General features: G+C 43.9%; 1 protein-coding gene across 1 annotated transcript in view; it reads left to right on the plus strand.

Annotated features, from left to right (window-relative positions):
* bmp6 (bone morphogenetic protein 6) overlaps positions 1–13079 on the plus strand; it is a 133074-nt gene that overhangs the window by 102121 nt on the left and 17874 nt on the right. The window contains exon 7 of the mRNA XM_043688583.1: positions 7899–7975. Within this exon, the coding sequence (XP_043544518.1) occupies positions 7899–7975 (77 nt within the window). The remainder of the gene's footprint in view (positions 1–7898; positions 7976–13079) is intronic.

A 13079-nucleotide genomic window follows, 5' to 3' on the forward strand; every position in this document is an offset into this window, starting at 1 on the left:
TGGCGGAAATGACGGAGGATGATACGATGTATCCGGAGGTTGGTGGGGTGGAAGGTGAGGACCAGTGGGATTCTGTCCTGGTGGCGATCGGAGGGGCGGGGTTCAAGGGCGGAGGAGCGGGAAGTGGAGGGGATGCGGTGGAGAGCGTCGTCGACCACGTCGGAGGGGAAATTGCGGTCTTTGAAGAAAGAGGCCATTTGGGTTGTTCGGTAGTGGAATTGGTCCTCCTGGGAGCACATGCAGCGGAGAAAGAGGAATTGGGAATATGGGATGGCGTTTTTACAGGGGGCAGGTTTGGAGGAGGTGTAATCTAGGTAGCTGTGGGAGTTGGTCGGTTTGTAGTAAATGCCTGTGTTGAGTCGGTTGCCCGAGATAGAAATGGAGAGGTCTAGGAAGGGGAGGGAGGAGTCTGAGACGGTCCAGGTCAGCTGGGAAGATGTTAGTAAAGTGGATGTACTGTTCAACCTCCTCATGGGAGCATGAGGTAGCGCCAATACAGTCATCGATGTAGCGGAGGAAAAGTTGGGGGGTTGTGCCAGTGTAGCTGCGGAAGATGGACTGTTCCACGTATCCAAAGAAGAGGCAGGCATAGCTGGGGCCCATGCGGGTGACCATGGCTACTCCTTTGGTTTGGAGGAAGTGGGAGGATTGGAAGGAGTTGTTGTTAAGAGTGAGGACCAGTTCAGTCAGTCGAAGGAGGGTGTCAGTGGAAGGGTACTGGTTGGGTTGGCAGGAGAGGAAGAAGCGGAGGGCTTTGAGGCCTTCGTGATGGGGGATGGAAGTGTATAGGGACTGGATGTCCATCGTGAAGATAAAGTGGTGGGCGCCGGGGAAGCGAAAATCATTGAGGAGGTGGAAACCGTGGGTAGTGTCCCGAACATAGGTGAGGAGTTCTTGGACTAACGGGGACAGTGTCAAGGTATGCAGAGATGAGTTCGGTGGGGCAGGAGCAGGCTGATTCAATGGGTCAGCCGGGGCAGTCGGGTTTGTGGATTTTGGGCAGGAGGTAGAAACGGGCGGTGTGGGGTTGTGGGACTATGAGGTTAGAGGTGGTGGATGGGAGATCCCCTGAGGTGATGAGGTTATGGATAGTCTGGGAGATGATAGTTTGGTGGTGGGAGGTGGGGTCATGGTCGAGGGGCAGTAGGAGGAGGTGTCCGCGAACTGGCGTTTCGCCTTAGCGGTGTAAAGGTCGATGTGCCAAACTACCACTGCGCCTCACTTGTCTGCCGGTTTGATGGTGAGGTTGGGGTTGGAGTGGAGGGCTGCATTTTGGTCTTTGTGTTCTGACCATTAGAATTATCTGCAAATATTACTGTGTTCAGCTTTTCTCTGTCGGTATCTGTCTGTGTCTCCCTGCTGTCAGCCTGCTATGACTGTCTGTCTTTTTCTCTGACCACAGCCCATCCCCACACACACACACATCTAGCTTCCCCGTCTAGGCCCTGATCACTATACATTGTTTGCCCTCATCAAGCATTTGTAGGTTGTATGTGAATCGGAAAATGACTTTAGCTTATGTAGAGGTTGTACTTCAGGAGATAGCAAAGCAATTTGGAGTCAACTGAACCATTCTAGAAGTATAGTCATTACTGCTATGTGGGCAATAGCCAATATGTGAGAAGTGAACCCCTGCAACCAGCAAAGAGATACTGACCAGATTATCGGTTGCAGTGATGGTGCTCGAGGGAAGCTCTTGGTCCCCAAGACACTGGGAAGCACATCTCTACTGTTTTTCATATCAGTGCTTCGGGATCTTTTACATCCAAATGAAAGAGCAGGAAGACATTAGATTAGATTACTTAGTGTGGAAACAGGCCCTTCGGCCCAACAAGCCCACACCGACCTGTCGAAGAGCAACCCACCCAGACCCATTCCCCTACATTTACCCCTTCACTTAACACTACGGGCAATTTAGCACGGCCAATTCACCTAACCTGCACATTTTTGGACTGTGGGAGGAAACTGGACCACCCGGAGGAAACCCACGCGGACACGGGGAGAATGTGCAAACTCCACACCGTCAGTAGTTTTAACCCCCTGTCTGAGATGCAGCATCTGTGACAGTGAGGCTGTCCCTCTGCATTATTCCAGAATGTCTGAGACCTCCATCTCTGACACAAATCTGACCACCTGATCCTCACCTGACACTATTACGTTATGCAGTTGTACACAGGAAGTTACACTTTTCACAAATGTAATTTAACTGCAATGCAATAAGATCCCTCTACTCTTGATTTGTCTTTGATTCTGTGCAGGTGAATCCTGCATCAGTTTTTGTCTGTTCTGTTAGTCATCACTATTTTTTTAAAAAAAAACAAGGCCTTCTCTAAGAATGAGATTTAATATAAAAGACTACCTGCGGGCTCTTTGCTTGAAACATAACCACTAAAGCCGAGAGCTTCCAGATAACAAAGGAAAAGCCACAACTATGATTCAGACTCTTCTTCCTGCTTTGCAAGTGCGCACTGTTCTTGTATAAAGCCATTGCTTTAGAGAAGCCAGATCCAGCCGCATGACTTCATCCAGTGCCCGGATGTTTGTAGTCTTTTTTTTGATGTGACTCACTGTGCTCCAAGTTAATTCCCTAAATTATCTTGGAATGATACCACCAATGTACAGTATGCTCATTCTGAAGAAAATGTGGTGCTTTCTATCATGGCGTATGTACAGAGGCCAGGTGGATTACGTTTTCCTCTTTCTGGAAGCAGCTGAAAGTTTGACTTAGTATTAGCTGCATTGCTGTTGTTATTTCCCACTTGCACTGCTGGTTTTCAACATTCTATTGTCTCATCTTCAGTTTCCTGCCTCTTGCCAATGGTTAGACAGTGTTGTGCCAGCTGCTTGTGCTCTGGGCAATTGCATTTTCATACAGTCTTCCAATCCACAGTGTGGAGGCAGACTATTCAGCCCATTGAGTCCACATGAACCCTCTGAACAGCTCCTCGTTCAGACCCATCCCCCTTCCTTATAACCCACATTTCCCATGGCTAATCCACCTAGCCTGTACATCCCTAGACGCAATGACCAATTTAGCATGGCCAATCCACCTAACCTGCGCGTCTTTTGGTTTGTAGATTTGACTGCTGTCTACAGATACACTGTGAGGTCCCAATCTTTTCTGAGGGAATTGTCCACAATTCAGCTTCATCAGGAGGAAGCCCGATATGACAGGTCTCTTGGTATCTGCTTTCTGAGCCATCATTGATTTGCTCGGACCTTTTTCACAATTCCAGACTTCACTGCACTGAAAGGGGTACTGTCTACCATTAACACCTGAAGCTGTGGTGAGGTACTAGTGTGCTAGTTGGTGTGCATTACCTGCTGCATGGAGGTGGAAGTGACAGCTGAGAACACGGGCATCAGTCAGATTTATTCACTGGACTATATGGCTGGCAATGGCTCTGAAGTGCTCCTGCAGTCACTGAGAAAGCTGCTGGTTACCAATGTACTGAGTATCTCTAGCGTTTATCACTGCGTAATGTGGCTGCTACTGGAAAATGTTTCAAATCCTCTCCTTGGTTATTGATGCAGCAAGGGTACATCAACAGAGACTGGCCTCCACCCTCACCTCCAAGTTTCATTTCATCTCTTGTCAAAGAGCTGCTCCTGCATAAACAAGAGGAAAATCTCACTGCGTTCAAACCAGATCTCTACATTTTCCCTCTTAGGTTTTATGTCAATAGGCCTTGTGTATTTAGCCATTGCCTTTTTCCGCTGCCCACCCAGAACATGTGCTGAAGATCATTGCAAAGTTAAGTAGTGGTATAAAATGTTTCAATTTAGTCACTCGTTTGTGTAGTAAGATCACTTAAATAAACAGGGAGGGTCTTTAAAAAAACGATGAACTCTGAGCTACTTCAACTTAGTGACTTCAGTGGCAGTTAATTATGTTGGAGCATTCAATAATTTGGCAGCTTCAGGCTTGTCAAACAATTCCACAGAGTGTTAACCTCAGTAAATGTTTGTCTGTTCTCCAAGAGGAAATGCAAGATAACCTTAGCAGGCTCAGCAGGAAAGGGAGCCTCAACAAGCACGCCAGTGTGGAGGGTTCCTCCTAGCCCTTCCTACACAGCTGCACTTACTTAACAAAGTTCCAGCTGTCATAAAATTCAGGGCATAAAGGGTTTTCCAACGACGTAATAGAGGCCAGCATCAAGGGGCGAGGAAGCACCTTGACACACAGGCATGTCCAACGCACTATTTCCAAAGAGCTTTGGAAATAAAACAGCAAAACTTTTGTAATTCTTCTTAACCCTACAAATCCCAATTCCTTTTGTAGTTTGCAATTGCAAGGCTATATTTTTAAACTCCTGTCAGCAGCCATTTCTATCTATGCTGTGACGCAGTCCATTGGGTGCGAGTGTTAACCTTCGATTACTTTTCATAACCGTGTGAGTATGTTTGCATCTCTGTCCCTTTCTAGTTAATCACAGGAATATAAATGATTCATGTAACGTTTTGAATGTTGCAGGACAGTGCAAACACGACGAGCAAATCATCCCTGAGCTGAAATGTGTGCCATGCACCTTCCATTGCAGATGTGATCCGTATTGTGTGTCAAAGGGGGAAAGAGTCTGGAACTTTTATTCTTATTTGTGGAAAAGTAACATTAGGCAATGTAGGCTTAAGCAGAGTCTCAACACTTTTATTATTTTGTTGGTCCTGTCATAAAGGCAGCGGTGAATTTTCTGTTCCACCTGTAGCAAAGGTGGTTTTTAGAATTCTTCATTTCTTCTCCCTCTTCAAAGCAATGGTGTGTTTCCCTAAACCCCATTCATTAAGTCCATTTTAAAAATGACCCACAGTAAATCACTCTGGGTGAAAACTAAGTAGGTTTTATTAATGCATTCAAATCCCAGGGGAATAGTTCACAAGCCGCACACAGACAGCACCCATCCCCCCGGCCTTTGCCACAACAGTTAATTGTGCACAGGAGTTCAGTTGCAGTTATTAGTGCAAGCGCAACAGGTGTAAACTGGGAATTGGGTATCTTTGCAGGTGGAATGTAAGACACTTTCCCAAACATGGGCTTTGGAGGCAGAATAAGATTCAAGGTAGGCGCTGGCCAAGCATGGTGCTGCTTATCATGTGTTTTCTCCTGGTACCACCAGCAGACTGACTAAAGGTGTCAACACTGTCTAATTAAAGGTGTTAAAAACCCAGCTCTGCAGCTGAAATTTTGATGAACCACTTTTGTTAAAATGGTGGGATCCATGGGAGGGAAAGTTTGGAGAAGTTCAGACAGTTTTCTCCCAGAAGAGGAGGTTTGGTAGAATCTAGAGTTATTGATGTCAAAATGAGATATCATAGTGAGAACTCTTTTGTCCTTGGGGGTCACCAAACCATCAGTTCAAGGGGCAATTTGGGACAAACATCAAATGTTGGCTTTGCCATATCTCACAACCTTTGAACAGTAAACATGGGCTTGAAACTGAAACTGAAAGTGAAAAACCATACTTAGCATGCGTCCTGAAAGATTTCACTAGTGAAGATTCTAGAATCCTATCACTTTTTATGAGAGGTCCTAAACTTAAATTCTGTGACTTGTAAGCAGCTTTAGAACGGTGTTAAGTGAAACTAGCAATGAAACCTACAACTGCTGATGGTGCTCATGAAGTCCCTCTGAACTGTTATAAAGTTGGTTTGTTACCAGGACTGTCTGTTGATCAGTGCAAATAATCAATTAGTACAAAATGTAGTTTGCTTTTTCTTAAATAATCATTAAAGTGAACATCAGAGGCTGAGGGGTGATCTAATAGAGGTTAATAAAATCATGAAGGGTGTGAGTAGGGTGAGTAGCCAAGGTCTTTTACCCAGTATAGGAGAATCCAAAACTAGCGAGCATTGATTAAAGGTGAAGGGAAAGACTTAAAAGGGAACTAAGGGGCAACATTTTCAAGCTGAGGGTGGTGTGTGTATAGAATGAACTGACTGAGGTGGGGGCTGGTACAATTACAACATTTAAAAGGTATTTGGATGGGTATATAAATGGAAAAGTTTAGAGGGATATGGATCCAAATGTTGTCATGTTGGACTAGATTAATTTAAGATATCTAGTCAACATGGATGAGTTGGACTGAAGGGTCTGTTTCTGTGCTGTGCATCTCTATGAAAACCAGCTTAATATGAAAAGGAAGACCAGACTGTGTTTTTGAGGAAGTGATGCCCGAATGGGGCATTTGAAAAGCTAGTGCTAAAAGTGTACTTAAACTTTTAATAAAATAGCACCTTAAAGGGGGTAAAGAAACCTTTGTTAGTTGCAGACCAGGCAAAACCTTTTGAAGCTGCAGCTTTGAAATAGGATGGAGAATGGTATAAACCAGGAAACAAGATTTACTATTTCTGACCTATGTAACTGATTTTGAACCTGAGTTGGATGTTCGTCCAATTCACAAATGATGCTGTACTAAATGGTTGGTGTGTAATGTACAGTAGTCTTGAGAATGAGAGACTGAACAGTTTAGGAAGAATTCGAGCACTGATGCCAGATATGGACAGACAGTTATGAAATTCATTTGCGGATCATTCTGGGGAGGTGGTCTAAGCGTTACAACAGATATAACAAAAAGTCTTGGCCAGAGAAATTGGAGACCATAAGACATAGGAGTGGAAGTAAGGCCATTCGACCCATCGAGTCCACTCCGCCATTCAATCATGGCTGATGGGCATTTCAACACCACTTACCTGCATTCTCCCCGTAGCCCTTAATTCCTTGTGACATCAAAAATTTATCAATCTCTGCCTTGAAAACATTTAGCGTCCCGGCCTCCACTGCACTCTGCGGCAATGTATTCCACAGGCTCACCACTCTCTGGCTGAAGAAATGTCTCCACGTTTCTGTTCTGAATTTACCCCCTCTAATTCTAAGGCTGTGTCCACGGGTCCTAGTCTCCTCGCCTAACGGAAACAATTTCCTAGCGTCCACCCTCTCCAAGCCATGTATTATCTTGTAAGTTTCTATTAGATCTCCCCTTAATCTTCTAAACTCCAATGAATACAATCCCAGGATCCTCAGCCATTCCTCATATGTTAGAGGGTCCACTCCACCATTCAATCTTGGCTGATGGGCATTTCAACTCCACTTATCCGCATTCTCCCCATAGCCCTTAATTCCTTGTGATATCAAGAATTTATCAATTTCTGCCTTGAAGATATTTAGCGTCCCAGCCTCCACTGCACTCTGTGGCAATGAATTCCACAGGCCCACCACTCTCTGGCTGAAGAAATGTCTCCGCATTTCTGTTCTGAATTTACCCCCTCTAATTCTAAGGCTGTGTCCACGGGTCCTAGTCTCCTCGCCTAACGGAAACAATTTCCTAGCGTCCACCCTTTCCAAGCCATGTATTATCTTGTCAAATTAGACCTGATGCTAACTCCATAGAGTCTTCAGATAAATGGTTAACAGAAAAGCGATTTGGCATGTTAAGTAAAACTACTTTTTTTTTAAGTCGAAGGCCAGTTTCATGAAGCTATGTTGTTTTTTTTTGTGTGGAAGATTCTTCTCTAATACTATTGCTCAGAAAAGTTAAATTTTGGAAATTATGCTGAATGGGACCACAGTGATGAACCACACTGTCAGGAGACTTGGTTGTGGGGGACAGTGCGAGAAGTTCTGAATCCAGCTTTGAAAGAAAACTAATAGGTGACCTTAATAGAACCAGGCGAAACATTGAATCAAGTGGAACGCTGGAAATCCCAGTTGCATAGACCTGTAACACCATGGCTACTGGCCAGTGGATTTCCAAGTAGAATTGTGGAGGTCAAAACTTGGGTCATTTGAGGGGCAATTGTTTGCTGAGAGAATGGATTTCCCCTTAGAAACAAAATGGCTCATCCTTCATCTGCACTTAACTTTGACTATTAAGTAAAGCACTTAACTTTATTTCTTCTGACAGAATACAACACCAGTGATCAGCGACAAGCTTGCAAAAAGCATGAACTGTATGTGAGTTTTCGGGACTTGGGATGGCAGGTAAGAACAAACACTTTTTTTTCTTCCTTTGTATGTCATTTATGATTTTATTATCCAAGCTGGAAGCCCCCATGTCTAATAAGCTTGAACTCAGGAAAGCTGCTCAAGTCAATGCACACATATATTCAGGGAGTCGAGTGGTTTGTTTTAATGTATTATTCTGTATTTTAGTATCCATTTGTTTGCATTTTTAAATCTCTTGCATGTAATACATATTACAGAGCAAAAATGCATGTAAAACCAAAAAAACTAGTTAGCTTAAACAGTCATTGAAGAAACACTGATCATAAAGTTTACTGATTTTTATGCTTTAGGACATAATGGAGTCAGAGGTAAAACATTCAAAAGATAGTTGTGACCTGTTGAGCCTGGTCCATCATATAAGTGCAGTCATGGCTGACCTTTTACCTCCATTCCACCCTCTTGCTTTATTTGTGATCTTGTTTAATTCCCTTAGTGCTTAAAACATATTGATCTCTATCTAGAATGGGCTCATCAACTGAGCATGGACAACTCTGATAGTGCATGGTTCTTGAGTGAAGACATTTCTGCTGCTCCTCTGTCCTAATATATTGACCTCTTATTCCGAGGCTGCCCACCCGGTCCTAAATTCTCCAGTCAGATGAAACCAGCTCTCATCGTGTGCTCTGTCAAATCCCTTCAGAGCTTTGTTTCAATGAGATTGTGTCTTTTTTTTTAAGCAGTGCAGGAGAGAGAGAGAGAGAGAGAGAAGAAACCCACAGTGCTAACTGACACAGCAATGTATTGCTGGACATTGGAGTGTGAATTGGAAAATTAACGAACAGTGAAATTCACAACTAATTTTGGTGGAACCTATTTGGGAGAGGTCACAGCACAGAAACAATAAGTGAATATTTTTGTGTGGCCTTACAGTAAGTCGCCAGTAGTGAGTAGAGTGGCTTCTCTCTTGATTCAATGTTTTATTGAGCTATGTCTCGATTAAACTTAATAATATAAGCCATAAATATTAAGTTAGCCTGGAGCAGTGTTTTGTTGGGGAATAAGACAGTGCTATCTTGGTCTGTAGATTGAATGAAGCAAAAATGGTCTTTAGGAGAGTGATATGCTCTTGTTGTATGTGGGAGTTTAGGGAGAGTTTACGTGTTACTGAGGATTATATCTGCAATAAATGGCGTTGGTTGCGAATTCTATTCGATCAAATGGATCGGTTCGAGAGACAGTGGCAATGAGGAATTTACAAGAACGAGGGGATGTGATAGATGGCAGTTATAGGAAGGGAGAAAAGTTGCAGATACAGTCTCATAGATGTGTTAACTCCAGGAAAAGTAAGAGAGGTAGGCTGGTAGTGCAGGAGTCTTCTGTAGCTATCTCCATTTCAAACAAGTATGCTGTAGGGGGTGATACATTCCCTGAGAAACCATCACGAACACCCAAGCTTCTGGTATCGAGACTGACTCTAATGCAATGAGAGGTACGTCTGGTTTCAAGTTGTGTTAGGGAACTGTCTAGTCAGAGACTCAAACAGGCATTTCTGTGGCCAGCAGCGAAAAATGGTGTGTTGTCTCACTGGTGCCAGGATCAAGGATGTCTCAGAGAGGGTGTAGAATGTTGTCAAGGGGGAGACGGATCATAAGGAGGTCATTGTACACATTGGAGCCAATGACATAGGAAGGGAAAAGGATGAGATTCTGAAGGGAGAATATAGTGGGTTAGACAGGAATTTAAAAAGGAGGTCCTCGAGGATGGGTACTATCTGGATTACTCCTGGTACTGTAAGCTAGTGAGGGTAGGAATAGGAGGAAAGAACAGATGAATGCACGGCTGAGGAGCTGGTGTATGGGAGAAGGATTCACGTTTTTAGATTATTGGAATCTCTTCTGGGGTAGAAGTGACCTGTACAAGACTGGATTGCACCTGAATCAGAAGGGGACTAACATACTGGCAGGGAGATTTGCTAGAGCTGCTCAGGAGGATTTAAACTATTATGGTGGGGGGTGGGACACAGGGAGATATTGGGGAACGAAATCAATCTGAGACTGGTACAGTTGAGAAAAGAAGAGAGTAAAATAGTCAGGGCAGGCAGGGACAAAGAAGAGAACAAGGTAGGACTGATAAATTTAGCATCCAAGGAGCAGGAGAATCGACGTTTCAGGCATGAGCCCTCCTTCGGGCTCATGCCCCAAACGTCGACTCTCCTGCTCCTTGGATGCTGTCTGACCTGCTGCGCTTTTCCAGCAACACATTTTCAGCTCTGATCTCCAGCATCTGCAGTCCTTACTTGCTCCTAGGACTGATAAATTAAACTGCATTAATTTCAATGCAAGTGGCCTAACAGGGAAGGCAGATGAACTCAAGGCATGTTTAGGAACATGGGACTGGGATATCATAGCAATTACAGAAACATGGCTGAAGGATGGGCAGGACTGGCAGCTTAATGTTCCAGGATACAAATGATACAGGAAAGATAGAAAGGGAGGCAAGAGAGGAGGGAGAGTGGCATTATTGATAAGGGATAGCAATACAGCTGTACTGAGAGGGGAGATTCCCGGAAATACACCCAGGGAAGTTATCTAGGTTGCACTGAGAAATAAGAAAGGGATGATCACCTTATTGGAATTGTATTATAGACCCCCTAATAGTCAGAGGGAAATAGAGAAACAAATTTGTAAGACGATCTCCGTCATCTAAAAGAATAATGGGGTGGTTATAGTAGGGGACTTTAACATTCCAAATGTAGACTGGGACTGCCAAAGTGTTAAGGGTTTAGATAGAGAGGAATTTAAATGTGTGCAAGAAAATTTTCTTACTCCAATACGTGGATGTGCCTACCAGAGAAGGTGCAAAACTTGACCTACTCTTGGGAAATAAGACGGCAGGTGACTGAGGTGTCAGTGGGGGAGCACTTTGGGGCCAGCGACCATAATTCTATTACTTTTGAAATACTGATGGAAAAGGATCGACCAGATCTAAAAGTTGAAGTTCTAAATTAGAGAAAGGCAAATTATGACAGTATTAGGCAAGAACTCTCAAAGTTGATTGGGGGCAGATATTCGCAGGTAAAGGGACGGCTGGAAAATGGGAAGCCTTCAGATAACAAGAGATAACGAGAGTCCAGAGACAGTATATTCCTCATAGGGTGAAAGGAAATGCTGCTGGATGTAGAGAATGCTGAATGACTAAAGAAATTGAGGGTTTGGTTAAAAAAAAGGAAACATATGTCAGGTATAGACAACATAGATTGAATTAATCCTTAGAAGAGTATAAAGGCAGTAGGTGTATACTTCAGTGGGAAATCGAAAGGGCAAAAAGGGGACATGCGATAGCTTTAGCAAATAGGGTATAGGAGAATCCAAAGGGTTTTTACAAATACATAAAGGACAAAAGGGTAACAAGGGAGAGAATAGGACGACTCAAAGTTCAGCAAGGCAGCCTTTGTGTGTAACGGCAGGGAATGGAGGAGGTACTAAACGAGTATTTTGCATCAGTGTTTACTGTGGGGAAAAAGACATGGAGAATATAGAATGTAGGGAAATAAATCTTGAAAAATGTCCATATTACAGAGGAGGAAGTGCTTGATGTCTTGAAACAGATAAAAGTGGATAAATCCCCAGGACCTTTCAGGTGTACCCTAGAACTCTGTGGGAAGCTAGGAAAGTGATTGCTGGGCCCCTTGCTCTGAGATATTTGTATCATCGATAGTCACAGGTGAGGTTCTGGAAGACTGGCTAACGTGATGTCACTGTTTAAGAAGAGTGGTAAGGACAAACCAGGGAACTGTAGACCAGTGAGCCTGACCTCGGTGGTGGGCAAGTTGTTGGAGAGAATCCTGAGGGACAGGATGTACATATATTTGGAAAGGCAAGGACTGATTAGGGAGAGTCAGCATGGCTCAATGCATGGGAAATCATGTCCCACAAACTTGATTGAGCTTTTTGAAGAAGTAACAAAGAGGATTGATGAGGGCAGAGTGCTGAATGTGATCTGTACAGATTTCATGAAGGTGTTTGACAAGTTTCCTCATAGGAGACTGGTTAGCAAGGTTAGATCTCATGGAATACAGGGAGAACTAGCAATCTGAATACGATCTGGCTCAAAGGTAGAAGTCAGAGGGTGGTGGTGGAGAGCTGCTTTTCTGACTGGAGGCCTGTGACCAGTGGAGGGCCACAAGGATCAGTGCTGGGTCCACTACTTTTTGTCATTTATGTAAATTGTTTGAATGTGAGCATAAGAGGTGTAGTTAGTAAATTTGCAGATTACCCCAAAATTGGAAGTGTAGTGGACAGCGAAGAAGGTTACCTTAGATCACGAGGATTTTGATCAGATGGGCCAATGGGCTGAGAAGTGGCAGATGGAGTTTAATTTAGATAAATGTGAGGTGTTGCATTTTTAGGAAAGCAAATCTTAGCAGGAGAGGACTTGTACACTTAATGGTAAGGTCTTAGGGAGTGTTGCTGAACAAAGAGACCTTGGAGTGCAGGTTCACAGTTCCTTGAAAGTGGAGTTGCAGGTAGATAGGATAGTGAAGAAGGCATTTGGTATGCTTTCTTTATTGGTCAGAGTATTGAGTACAGGAGGTGGGAGGTCATGTGGCTGTACAGGATATTGGTTAGGCCACTTTTGGAATATTGCGTGCAATTCTGGTCTCCTTGCTATCCTCCTCGTTGTCTACTTATGTCCTCGTTGTCTACAGGAGTAGTGCCAGAAGATTGGAGGCTAGCAAATGTGGTTCCCTTGTTCAAGAAGGGGAGTAGGGATAACCCTAGTAACTATAGGCCGGTGAGTCTCACTTCTGTTATGGGCAAAGTCTTAGAGAGAATTGTAAGGGATAGGATTTATGAACATCTGGATAGGAATAATGTGATCAAGGATAGTCAGCATGGTTTTGTGAAGGGCAGGTCGTGCCTCACAAACCTTATTGAATTCTTTGAAAAGGTGACGAAGGAGGTTGATGAGGGGAAAGCGGTAGACGTGGTATATATGGATTTTAGTAAGGCGTTTGATAAGGTTCCCCATGGTAGACAACTGCAGAAAATACGGAGGTATGGCATTGAGGATGAGTTGGAGGTTTGGATTAGGAATTGGCTGGATGGAAGAAGACAGAAGGTAGTAGTTGATGGCAAAG

This window comes from Chiloscyllium plagiosum, chromosome 4 (genome assembly GCF_004010195.1).
Source record: "Chiloscyllium plagiosum isolate BGI_BamShark_2017 chromosome 4, ASM401019v2, whole genome shotgun sequence".
NCBI lineage: Eukaryota > Metazoa > Chordata > Chondrichthyes > Orectolobiformes > Hemiscylliidae > Chiloscyllium > Chiloscyllium plagiosum.